The 12,831-nt window shown below is 34.8% G+C and overlaps 1 protein-coding gene across 5 annotated transcripts in view; it reads right to left on the bottom strand.

Annotated features, from left to right (window-relative positions):
• Positions 1 to 12,831, bottom strand: part of PKHD1L1 (PKHD1 like 1) — a 147,717-nt gene that overhangs the window by 120,591 nt on the left and 14,295 nt on the right. For all 5 annotated transcript variants that reach the window (XM_072774258.1, XM_072774260.1, XM_072774261.1 and 2 more), the window contains exons 7-11: positions 10,298 to 10,351; positions 9,604 to 9,677; positions 8,469 to 8,511; positions 4,564 to 4,634; positions 3,072 to 3,182 (exon numbers count right to left, since the gene is read on the bottom strand). In XM_072774258.1, the coding sequence (XP_072630359.1) occupies positions 3,072 to 3,182; positions 4,564 to 4,634; positions 8,469 to 8,511; positions 9,604 to 9,677; positions 10,298 to 10,351 (353 nt within the window). The remainder of the gene's footprint in view (positions 1 to 3,071; positions 3,183 to 4,563; positions 4,635 to 8,468; positions 8,512 to 9,603; positions 9,678 to 10,297; positions 10,352 to 12,831) is intronic.

Below are 12,831 nucleotides of genomic sequence, written 5' to 3'. Positions count from 1 at the left end.
TGTCACTGTAAAAGATTTAACTTTTGAGTCCAAAGTGAAGCCTTATATCTTGTTCCCTACAGAAAAAATGCTGAATAAGTCCATAATGTTCAGAATTTGCAAATCCAGCCATCTTAGGAAATAAATAAATCAAACAAACAAACAGTAGTGTAGTCCAAGTTCTTCAAATGAAAACAACAGAGATAATAATGCATAAATGGTATTTCCAGAGGCAGACCAAAACCAAAAGGAGTCTAAACGAGAACAATTATACAAAAGCACAATTAAAACTGAGTGAAGAGTCTATATTCCAGACTTCCACATGCCCCTCCTAGTCAGTGCCTTAAGTATTTACTGAAATGGGAATCACAGCCCATGAAAAACGAGGTAGAGGTTAGCAAATAGAGGAAAGTATCTTTGCCAAGTTTTGTTTGGTGGCCTGGAAAACTTACTTCAACACTACCTTTCACAATTTTGTATGCTTTGTGAAAGTAAGATAATTGAGATAGAAAACAATGCATTTGAACAGTATATTAAACCAACTTAGCCTATTTTGTGTGGAGCAAAGGAAAGATACATAGACAAATCATTGTTTTCAAGAAATTAACTGAGGATTCCTCAACACCCCCAATATAAATAATCCAATTAACAAATGCACAAATGAATAGACATTTTTTTTCCAAAGACGACGTACAGATGGCCAACAGACACATGGTAAGATGTTCAACATCGCTGATCATCAAGGAAATACAAATCAAAACTACAATGAGATATCACCTAACACCAGTCAGAATAGCTAAAATCGAGAACACAAGAAACGAATAGGTGTTGGCAGGAATATACAGAAAAGGGAATACTCTTGCACTTTTGTTAGGAATGCAAACAGGTACAGCCACTGTGGAAAACAGTATGGACGTTCCTCAAAAAGTTGAAAATAGAATTACCCTATGATCCAGCAATTACACTATTAGGTATTTAACCAAACAATACAAAAATACTATTTCAAAGGGATATATGCACCCCAGTGTTTATAGCAGCATTATCAACGATAGCCAAATTATGGAAAGAGCCCATTCATTAACTGATGAGTGGATAAAGAAGAGATAGTATATATAAAAGCCACAAAAAAGAATGAAATCTTGCCATTTGTGATGACATGGATGGAGCTAGAGAGTATAATGCTGAGCGAAGTAAGTCAGAGAAAGACCGATACCACGTGATTCCGTTTATATGTGGAATTTAAGAAAAAAATAAATAAGCAAAGGGAAAAAAGAGAGAGAGAGACAAACCAAGAAACAGACTCTTAATTACAGAGAACAAGCTGATGGTTACCAGAAGAGAGGTGGGGGTGGGTAGGTTAAATAGGTAATGGGGATTAAGGAGTACACACTTCCATAGACACATGGAATGTGTCTATGGAAGTGCTGAATCTCTATATTGTATACCTGCAGCTAATATTACACTGTACATTAACTAACTGGAGTTTAAATATAAACTTGGAAGAAGGGCAGCCCTGGTGGCTCAACGGTTTAGCACCGCCTTCAGCCTAGGGCATGATCCTGGAGACCCAAGATCGAGTATCGCATCAGGCTCCCTGCATGGAGCCTGCTTCTCCCTCTGCCTTGTGTCTCTGTCTCTCTGCCTCTCTCTCTCTCTCTGTGTCTCTCATGAATAAATAAATAAAATCTTTAAAAAAAACTTGGAAGAAAAAAATAAAATACATGCAGTTTACTATATGCAATTATACTCCAATAAATTAGTTGGAATTTAAAATTTTTAAAAATCTTAACGAAAGTAATGAAATTTCAATAAAGAAATTACTGAGGATTGAAAATCTCAAAACTTGTCACATTGATGGCAATGAAATATCATAAAAACTTAACATATTTGCATATCAACTGTATCATAATATCATAAAACAGTATCTAAATTAAAAATATTTTATGTCCCTGGTTTTGATATTTGAAATATTTATAGGGCAGCCCGGGTGGCTCAACGGTTTAGCACCGCCTTCAGCCCAGGGCCTGATCCCGGAGACCCGGGATGAAGTCCCACATTGGGCTCCCTGCATGGAGCCTGCTTTTCCTTCTGCCTATGCCTGTGTCTCTGCCTCTCTGTGTCTTTCATGAATAAATAAGTAAAATCTTAAAAAAAATAAATGAAATACTTATATTTAAAACTTCAGAAAACATATATGATATTTAAAAATCTTATTGCAAAGGCTTTAATATTTTATACAGGTGACCAGCAAGGATTCACAGGGATAGGAAGATATTACATAAATGTTAGATGAGGTTACTTTATACTAATTACATCTCTTGAAGTCACATTTTGGCAGGCTCATAGGCAGATTCCTTAAAAGTAGAAAGTACCTAAGGAGGGCTATATCAGAAAAAGTATGTGCCCAGTTACATGGCCAGACATGCAGTCCTTTGCTCAGGGTGGGTAAGGTCATTATAACTGAGTAGGGAGATCCCCACACTTGTATTCATCCTCCATCTCCCTTTTGAATTGCACAGCTCCCTACCCTGAATAAACCTATGTTATACATAAAAATGATGTATAATCAGAGAACCAAGCCCTATCACATTTGTAAAAATATAACACATTAACCAATGCTCTTTCTAAAGCCAATATCATCAGTAATTCCTGATGACCAGGTAAGTCACAATACATGAAAAGGGGATGAGAAGAGTATCCCTATACTTTAAATTTTCCCATAACTAATCCATTAAGAATTAACAACAGTTCAAGAAGAACATTTAAAAGCTTGTTAAACAAAGAGTAGATGTGTCTCCAAGTGTGGTGAGGAATTTGCGGAAGGCAGCCATGTTGCTACCATACAATGCCCTTTGGTGATGACCTCAAAGCCCAAGTCCTGGTCATGTAAAGTTGCAAGGAATAGCCCTCATGGAAAAGTCACAGCAGGAAAAGTATCAAGCCCCAGAACCAAATGTCCTGTGAAAATATTCAGCTTTAAATTTAAGACATTAATCGAAGAAAAGAAAAGACTATTATTCTTCCTACAAATTATTAAATAAAAGCCAGGAATTGTTCTTACAATGTAATATATTAAAAGCCATAAAAAATACCTCCAATGAGAACTCTGACAGGGAAATCTGTCTGGTCAAAGAACCGTCCACTTATTGTTAGCAAGGTGCCACCTTGAGTGCTTCCTCTTGAAGGGGAAATCATAGTAACCTCTGGAGGGAGGAGAAGCACATTAAATAAAATGTCATGAATATTACACATGATCCCAAATGCTTGATGTTTATAAATTTTCCAAATTACCTAGCTTTAACACATAACACAGAATAGGTAGTGGATTACCAAATTCATAAATTGAGTGTTTCTATTTTTGTCTCTGATGCAATCCTGCAGAGGACAATTAACATGGCTTTCACAGTGCCCTACATCTCATGGGGACCAGGCTTTTAAGTGGTGACTGGCACTAAAGAGATATCAGTAATGGAAGATGCAGGAATTAAGGAAAAGCAGGGCTGAGTATAGATGTTTGATTCCAAAAGAAAATATAGGAAGGGATGAGCACAGCCTCTTTCCCCCGTACTCTTAAAGAATAAATCTGTCTTCTATTTATAGGCCAGCATCTTATATTTTTCTCATATAGTAATACATTAACTATGGTTGGAAGTCTTCTGGTTTCATATATATAAGTTTTAGATATATTAGTAAAATAGCCCAGTGCATGATATATGGTAGATTCTTATTAAAATTTATTATTGAGATGCCTAGGTGGCTCAGCGGTTAAGCACCTGTCTTTGGCTTAGGGTGTGATCCCGGGATCCAGGGATCGAGTCCCATATCAGGCTCCCTGCATGGAGCCTGCTTCTCCCTCTGCCTGTGTCTCTGCCTCTCTCTCTGTGTGTCTTTCATAAATAAATAAAAATATAATAAAAAATTGTTCTTATTAGTTCTATCAAAGTTCTACGTATTTTTACACACAAGTTTCACATTAAATAGAAAAAGCCAGAATATATATTTGATTGACTTTAGGACACTTTTTTTCACCTCTGAACATCTTTGAAATCTGAATGTGCCTCTCCATCACTCCTGACCCAGAATGAAGTATAATTCTTACAGTAGGATTTGTGTTTGTTTCTGACACTCTTTGAGGAGTTTACCAACCTTAGACCTCTATAAATTAAAGTAAATAATAATCTGGTTGAGTATTCTTTTGGACCACATTGAGACCATAAATCTGAGAGATTTATGGCTTGTAGTTTAAATTGACAGTGGAGATTTTTTCTTCTCCCTGGACCAACAGCCCAAGTGGATACATGCAAGTTTCCTTTCTGTCTCTTTCAGAGTGATGTGCTGGTTTCTCAATCAACCTTATATGAAAAATGTAGTTTTCTGGGTCCTAATTTAATGTCAGAGCTTCCTATTAGACTCCCCATCTTGGGTGTTCTTCCTTTCTTAGCAGTACCTAAAATAATATAGTATGCCTTAAGTCATTATCGTCATTGATTTGATAAAATGAAGTACATAAGTCTCTCTGTCTTTTTCATTATCTCTCTCTGTCATACACACACACACACACACACACACACAGAGCTCACATACCTGCATATGTTTGAAACATTGAAATTTTATTTAGAGAAGAAACAAAATACGCCATTTTTTGTGGGAAGCTCCTGCGTAAAAAAAAAAAAAAAATTCTTACTTTAAAAATGAACTTTATTTTAGGAAAATGTTATTTCTTTAGTGATATAAATGTCATAATTTGCAAAGGAGCTCAACAGAACATTTTAGAAAGACAAAAATGTTCTTTATCTTGATATAGTTACCGGTTACACAAATATAAAAGAATACAAATACTCAAACATTCATTGGCCAGAACTTACTGCACACTTAAATTATGCACCTTTTATTATATGCAAATCATACCTCAATAAACAATTCTTATTAAGATAAAAATAGAGGATCATCTTTCATGAAGGCTTTTGTGTTGACCTCCCTCCTCTCTCCTCTCTTATAATCCATTCAGCATCAGAATAACTAACATTACTGAACACTTATCAGATACCATGCTAAGGTTTTTAAGCTTTTAACTTAAGATTTTTTTAAGTTTTTAAATTATTATGCCATTTTATCCTTATATCAACCCCATGAGGTAGGTACAACGCGGAGGATCTATTTATCTTACTCAAGATCATAAAGGGAGTAGGTAGCAGAAACAGATTTTGAAGCCAGGCAATTTGAGTCCTGAGTCCGGACTCCTAGCCTGTGTCCTACACAGTTCTCTTCTGCCACTAATCTGTGTGAGAGCCCAGTGAATAAAGCAGGTTAACAATAATCCACTAGAGTTAAATCACCCTTAATAAACACAGAACCTATTCATATTTTTTTGATACAGACTTACACTTCCATAGCTTGGAAAGCGAGGAAGGGAAATTAAATACTGTTTCCCTAATTACCTCAATGAAATTCATAATTAGAGATGTTAAGAAATTCAAATGTTAAGTCTCAAAACCCATCTATTATATTTATAACACACTGAACTAGAATCTAAAAGGATAATACAAATCTTATGGTTAAGGGCAGCCCCAGTGGCACAGCGGTTTAGCGCCGCCTGCAGCCCAGGATGTGATCCTAGACATGGATGAGATCGAGTCCCACGTCAGGCTGCCTGCATGGAGCCTGCTTCTCCCTCTGCCTGTGTCTCTGCCTCTCTCTCTCTCTTTCTCTCTCTCTGAATAAATAAATAAATAGTTAAAAAAAAATCTTCTGGTTGAGACCACAATAAACTCCTATAACTCTAACCCAAGCATTACAATGTGCATTTGTAAGACCACAGAGTCTCTGGAAATATCGGATGCTAAATTAATTACTTAAAAAGTTCATACTGGATTTATATTCGTATGTTATAAGCTTTCAGTCATTTCTCAAAGACCTGAAATGATGCCAGCTCCAACAACATTGTCTATGGTCAGATTCTACATCTGAAAAAAGAACCCTGCTTCTTAAGTTGGTGGGAAAATTGCCTCCTGAAATAAAATTTGAATGTAATTTATTTGATATGACACTGAGGTGATTTTCACTAATTCATTGATAATGACTAGGCATTTCTCAATTAAAGCAGCCTCATCTGAACCTTATCAGTTTGGAACAGCTGTTGTTTGAACTTGGGGTAATAGAGGGAGAGAAGGTTAGTTATTAAAAGACATACAGAATGGGAGCCACAATGGTCTTAATTGGTTCATCTGACATTCAAGAATGCTCCCAAAATTTGTAAAATATGGTTTTTTTACTTTATAAAATGATTTAACATTTTTTTAAATGCCATAAAATCATGAAACTAGGCTTTTAAGTAGTAAATGCTGTATTTTTTTTAAGTTTTCTTAAATTCCTAAGATTGTTTTATATAGAAACACAGTTTTCTCAGTTTTGAGACATAATACAAAAGAACAGCTACTGGCTTTAAAAAAAGGAATTATAACTCAAGATCACAGAATCAACTATTGTAAGCTGTATTTTTGCCTATATTATGTGCAAATTTTCTGGCTTTTAAAAATGGAAAGTTTCAAGGCATGTTAATGCAACACAATGATTTATATATGCTTATCAATCACATTCAAGCTTGATCACTCAAACCTATTTTTGGATAATTCCTTCTTTGAGAGATATATGATGGATTTGGTAATTAATACCTCTGATAGAGACTCAGAACTAAGAATTCATCTTTTTCACCTGAAGAAGAATGACAGTGAGAGCATTAAAAAAAAAAAAGCATATATAGTTCAGGAAATCATTTAAGACTCAATAATAACTGCTTCTAACATGACTTTCTAATATTTTCAATAAAATCCTACTGCCCTATTTGTATCAAGTTATGTGTATGTAGGTTGTGTCCTTGCAGAAAATAACTGGTAAATCATGGGACTCTAAGTCATTTGCTCCATGTAAATCACAAAGGTGAATCTTAGTACCATTTATGTACCAAATACAATGGTTTGCCATTTAATTATAATATTCTTCGTGGTTTGGGTCCAGTCTATATTGGTCTATAATAAAGTGGGCAACACAGTCATCACTTTGTTATAAACCCATTGCCTCTAGCTGTCTGGAACCAGAAGATTTTTAAATACAATGATAATAGATTTGGTCTCACTACCTCAATTGGCAGCTGCATGCATGCAAGGACCAAATATCATCTTTCTCTTGCAGTCTGTGAGCATTAACCAGGAATAATCTACTTTGATTGTAATATTGCCATTCTTCTCAATCTTTTTAATCTTTTTCAATATTTTCTAATCATTCATCTCCCTTCAGAAACAAAAAAAAATGAACAGACATATCTTATTACTGATCTACTATAGCTATATTAGTACTAGATGACTAAATAATGTGATTTATTTGGATTTCTATTAACCAGCTAATTTTTTCATGGGGAGACACTACGACATTTTGGGCAGAATAATTCATTTAAGTTTGGAGTTATCTTGGTCCTGACCACAAAAAGCCATTAGCATGCCCTAGTCACTGTGACAGCCAACAAATGCTCCACACACATTTGCAAATGCATAGAGAAATGGGGTAATTCTGCCAGGATTAAAGAATCCTGTGTCAGGATGTCAAGTAGTGAGGAGATGTGGCTCTATGGCTGAAATCCTCCACCACTCTTAGCAGAGCACTAGAATAAAATGCTCAGGGCATGGAGTAGGGCTGTGTGGGTTCACACACTGGTGCTGCTTCCAACTGGCTGAATAACCATGGGCAAATTATTCAACTTTCCTGAGTCTCATTTTTCCAGTGTGCAACACAGAGGGGATGATAACACTCAACGTTATGGGTTCTTTGGGAGTATACAACCAGAAAACATATGTAAAATGCTTAGCACCCTGCCTGCCACTACATGTTCTTTATTATGATTATCTATAATACGAGGTTTGCATCATGTGTTGAGATTTGCATATTCTGATATTTCTATAAACACATGGTACTCTTTCTTAGTGAAATTAGGGTGTAGGATATCTGGAAGTGATTTCTAGATTTATTAAAGGTCATGAATAAATGTTATTAACTTTGGTGCTAAGATGGACAATTGTGAGCTGTAATGACTATCTTTCATCACCCCGTATGTATTGATACTTTAAATGAACACCTTTATCAAGTAATATTAACCATGGGATTTTATTTATCCTCACGTTAGTTCAAACGAAAACTGAACTATTTAGTTATCAAAAGAATTACAATTAAGTCAGAGAGCTATAAGACAAAAAAACCCTTTTAAATATCACAATAAAAAATTTATTTATTGTTTTAGGTAATGCACTATTTCCCAACAGTTGAAAGGCTGTGTCTGAGGCACAAAGTAGAGAAAGGGAGTGATAGACCCCTTAAATATTAATTTGGGGGAAGAAATTAATTAGTTTTTTAATCTCTGGGTCCACAGCACAAAGTAAATATATACTTTTATTTACCCAGTTGAATCAATTATGAAAATTATTATTTACAAAGTGACCTACCTTCCATAATCACTATCCAAGATGAAGCTGACATTGTGATGACCTGGGATTAATTAAAATACACAATTAATTAAATTCCCAATCACAGGAGAACAATAACTATATATTATAAAGCTGATTTAAAAGCAAAGCAAAGAAATTTAAAATTAAAACTATAATTATATGTCCATTTATTAATCCTCAAAGACATGACAATGAACTATCTGAAAGAAGCACCTAGTATTCTAAAATACACATACTAAGATGTCTTAAGATTATAACTAGAAAAACTTGACAAAATATAATGAATGAAGAATGATAAAAGAACAAATACATAACCAACTGCCCTCAAATTTCTTTCATTCATTCCACAGCTATTTAATTAGATGAGATATTCTGCTGGGGGTTGAGCAACGCAGGGTGAGCAGTTTATTCTTCTCTTAACTGAGCATATTGTACAGTGGGGGATACAGTCAGTCAAGAGCAATGACACAGAGAACTAATAACTGTGAAGAAGTAACCAAAAAAAAAAAAAAAAAAAAAAAAAAAACAGACTGAACTTTGAGAGTGGAAGGCTGGGCATCAGGGAAGGCTTTTTTGATGATATTTAATCTGAAATTCTAAGGATGGGAGGCTTGCAAAAGCTCTGAGACAGAATGAAGTGAAGCCTATTGTAGAATTAAAAGATTAGGATGGATGCTAGCTGAATCTATTGCAGTAATCATTTCACAGTATATATAAATCAAGCCATCATGTTATAAGCCTTAAATGCATACAGTGATGTACATCAATATAAAACTAGAAAAAAAGAATTAAAAGATTGATGTCCCTGGAGTATATAGAGAAATAGGGAAGAAAACAACATAAAAATTAAGGCTACAGCAAAAACAGCTAAATTAGTAATGGAATTTTCTGGATGACAGAAGAATTAACAAAAAAAAAAAAAAAGAAATTTGAAGAAGCTTACCTTAAATATAAACCTTAAGAAAAAGGTAATTCATACATGCTTACATGAAACCGAAAAGAAGCCAAGGTAAAGAAGAAATGTTAATTTTAAAGAGAGTGATGAGGGTGAAGGAGAGTTCTAAGAGAATATAAAACAAGGAAATAGAGTCAGGATCTCTAAGAATTATAAAAAATGGTGATGAACATTTACCAATGTAAGTTCCAGTCGTCTTACAAATCATAGAACCCATGTCTCCATTTGGATGATCTAACTTTAGACCGTACCTAATAAAATATATATATTAATTCAAAGTTTATATTGACATTGTTTTAAAATACTGTTTCCCTTATGTATCTGTATAGTAAAGATGCATTTATTGTCAAATAGATTAAAAAACAAGTAAAATTAAATAAAATACTGTGTTTCCCTTAAAAACACCTTATGGATTTCAGAATATGTATCAGGATAGGAACTGTTGCTACAACAAAAATTTCTGTGAAATGAAAATATATCCCAGCCTTGGTTGCTTGGGATATATAAAGCTTGCATCAAGCTTTCTTTTACAATTAAATATTCTGTAGTTAATTTGGCTATCCCCATTGATACTCCTTTTAAATATTTTTAAATTCTTCAAGGGAAACAATTATTTGATAAAGATATTTCTCAAAATACCTCAAAACATAATAATCTAAATAATAGTTCATATCGTATTCTACTGGAGACAATAAGGGATATCAGATTACACTTAACTATATAAATGATTGCTAATTTACTGTATAAAAGGTTATAATTTACACTGTATTTTAAAGGATTCAGCTGTACAGTACCGCTAGACATTGCTACTTAAACTGGTAAGTTTATATCTACTGTTTGTTTTCTAAAAAAAATTATTTGAATGACTTACAAATTATCAGATTGTGGTATGAGAAGCTCACAGGGCATTCCTCCAATATAAACTCTGTATAAATAGTTTATTGGAAAAGATCAAGTTATGTTTAGTAAATCATTTCAAAATGCTCCCTCCCACCAAGCTCACTAACACCTTATATTTTTCTCTCAATCACTTGTTATCCAACATACATTTGTTCAACAAACACAGAGGGTATACCTATATCGTTGCAGTCTCTACTAGAGATATTGGCACATATCAAGGAACAAAACAAAAATCCTGCCCATGTGGGACGGACATTCTAACTGAGAGAGACCTGATCATAAACATGATAATCATAAGATATTTGGTGTGTTAGGAAGTGATAATACTACAAAAATAGAAAATGTGGAAACAGATAATGGGGACCCTTCCATCTGGAGTTCAATTAATTCAAATACAAAACAGAATTTTATGTTTTGTTACACAGATTAAGTTTCAAACTATAAGTAGGAATTAAAGGAGGGTCACAGCCAAAGCCCCACAGAGTAACTACAATGAAGAGAACAACTAACATCCTCAGTGCCATTGAGGTGGAAATCCTAAACTGAGAAGAGGCATCGTTGGGCTGCAGGGAAACATCTGCCTTGCATTTATTTCCCTAGCTGACCAGGTCATCTACTGCTTTAAGGATGATAGGACCTGATGTTATTGGAAGATTGCAGGAGGGACTGACAAGTACTATATTCTCTCCCATACTCAGAACAAACCACCCAGTTTCTGTGCCAACAAATCCCAGATACAAAGTAACTGCAGATATAAACCTGAAGTCTTATAAAGTAAGGACTTCCATTTGCAGAGAACTTTAAACTTTTTACTATCCTTTTACACACAAATCCTTTATCATTACATTAGGTTTGTAGTGTAAGCACACTGAATTATTGTACCCACTGTAGAGATTTATGAATTCGTATTCTTCTAACCTCCCTCTTTACTGCACCTAAATAATAAATTTAGCAACTAACACTTAAAGGCACTTACTATGTGTAACCCTCATAACCATCTTATGGGTTAGTAACTATTACTCTTCCATTTTATAGGTGAAAAGACTGAAGCAGAAGGTTAAATAGCATGCTCAAACCCACAGCCAGTAAGGAATAGAGCAGGAACTCAAACCTAGATAACTGGGCTCCAGCAGTTGCTCTTACCCACACCCAGGAATTCCTATATTGGTCTGGGTTTGCCTATCAACAGCAAAACTACCCTATGTGGCCTTAAATATATATATATTTTTAGTTTTTCTCATCTTATCTTTTAGACCAAAATCTCCTTAGTGGGCACCACACCACACCCTTTGGTTATTTGCATGTCCACTATAATTTGTACTTGATCTGAGTTTGGAGATTAGGCTGACTGGACAAGACGTGAAAAGCAGAAGCAGCTTAGATATTCTGGCGTCCTGACTTCCTACCCATACATGGCCCATTGCCCCCTGCTAAGGGGATTCAAGCACAGTGAAATGCTTTGGGGACCCCAGAGTCACTATTAAGATAGTAGAAATGGGATAAACACAGATCTAAGGCATTCACCTCTCGCATTAATAGGTATATGAAAGTTTCTGTGCATTTATATATAGTATCTCAGGGTTTTGGAGTACATGGGCTGAGTAGTCTGATCTCTGAGGTCTCTTCTGATTGCAATTCTGTGACTACATGAAATAATTTCTATCCATTCCTTTGTATTGAACACAAGTAAATTTCAGTTACGATGGGGACAGGAAGAGGAATCTTCTGAAAGATTAAGCTTTCTATTTTCTGGCATTATTATAGCAAAGGATGACTTATAAAACCCCATCTAAGAATTGGAATATAAACCATTCATAACATTCAACTATATGGAAGCAAACAAAATATTTATGCTAAACTATCTAAAATGTCAAACATTTGCTTCTCTATTTAGTATTATTTATAAGGAATCAATATGAACATTGCCAGAATATTATAGATGCATACAAATGTGATTTAATTGAGTTCTATCTCATAGAATGCCACCTAAATTACCTTTATTTTATTTAGTGAAATCTTTCAAATTACTTGTTTTACCAAATTACATACACACATGTATATATACATATATATTACCTTTTTAGTATTAAAAATTATCTGCTGTATGAATTGTTATCTAATTTATCTATTGATCCATTTTATACCTGTATTTAATAAGCATGAACAGGGCTTTAAGTCTTTCAAGGCAGGACTAACTAAGATAACTACACCTGTGCTACAGAAAGATTAGTGACAAAGCTAGTCCAAAATGTGGACAATTATTTTTTGATATTAGGTAACTAGCCAGTGTTACCATCAGGTCCGTAGCTGGTAAATGGAGGAATCAGTATTCAACCCCTAGGCTGTTAATAAGTTATTGACCAGGGGGATCCCTGGATGGCTCAGCGGTTTGGCGCCTGCCTTTGGCCCAGGGCAAGATCCTGGAGTCCCAGGATCAAGTGCTGCATCAGGCTCCAGGCATGGAGCCTGCTTCTCCCTCTGCCTGAGTCTCTGCCTCTCTCTCTC

This window comes from Canis lupus, chromosome 14 (assembly GCF_048164855.1).
Source record: "Canis lupus baileyi chromosome 14, mCanLup2.hap1, whole genome shotgun sequence".
Lineage (NCBI taxonomy): Eukaryota > Metazoa > Chordata > Mammalia > Carnivora > Canidae > Canis > Canis lupus.
The sequence above is the reverse complement of the archived record's forward strand: the minus strand, read 5'-3'. Positions and strand labels throughout refer to the sequence as shown.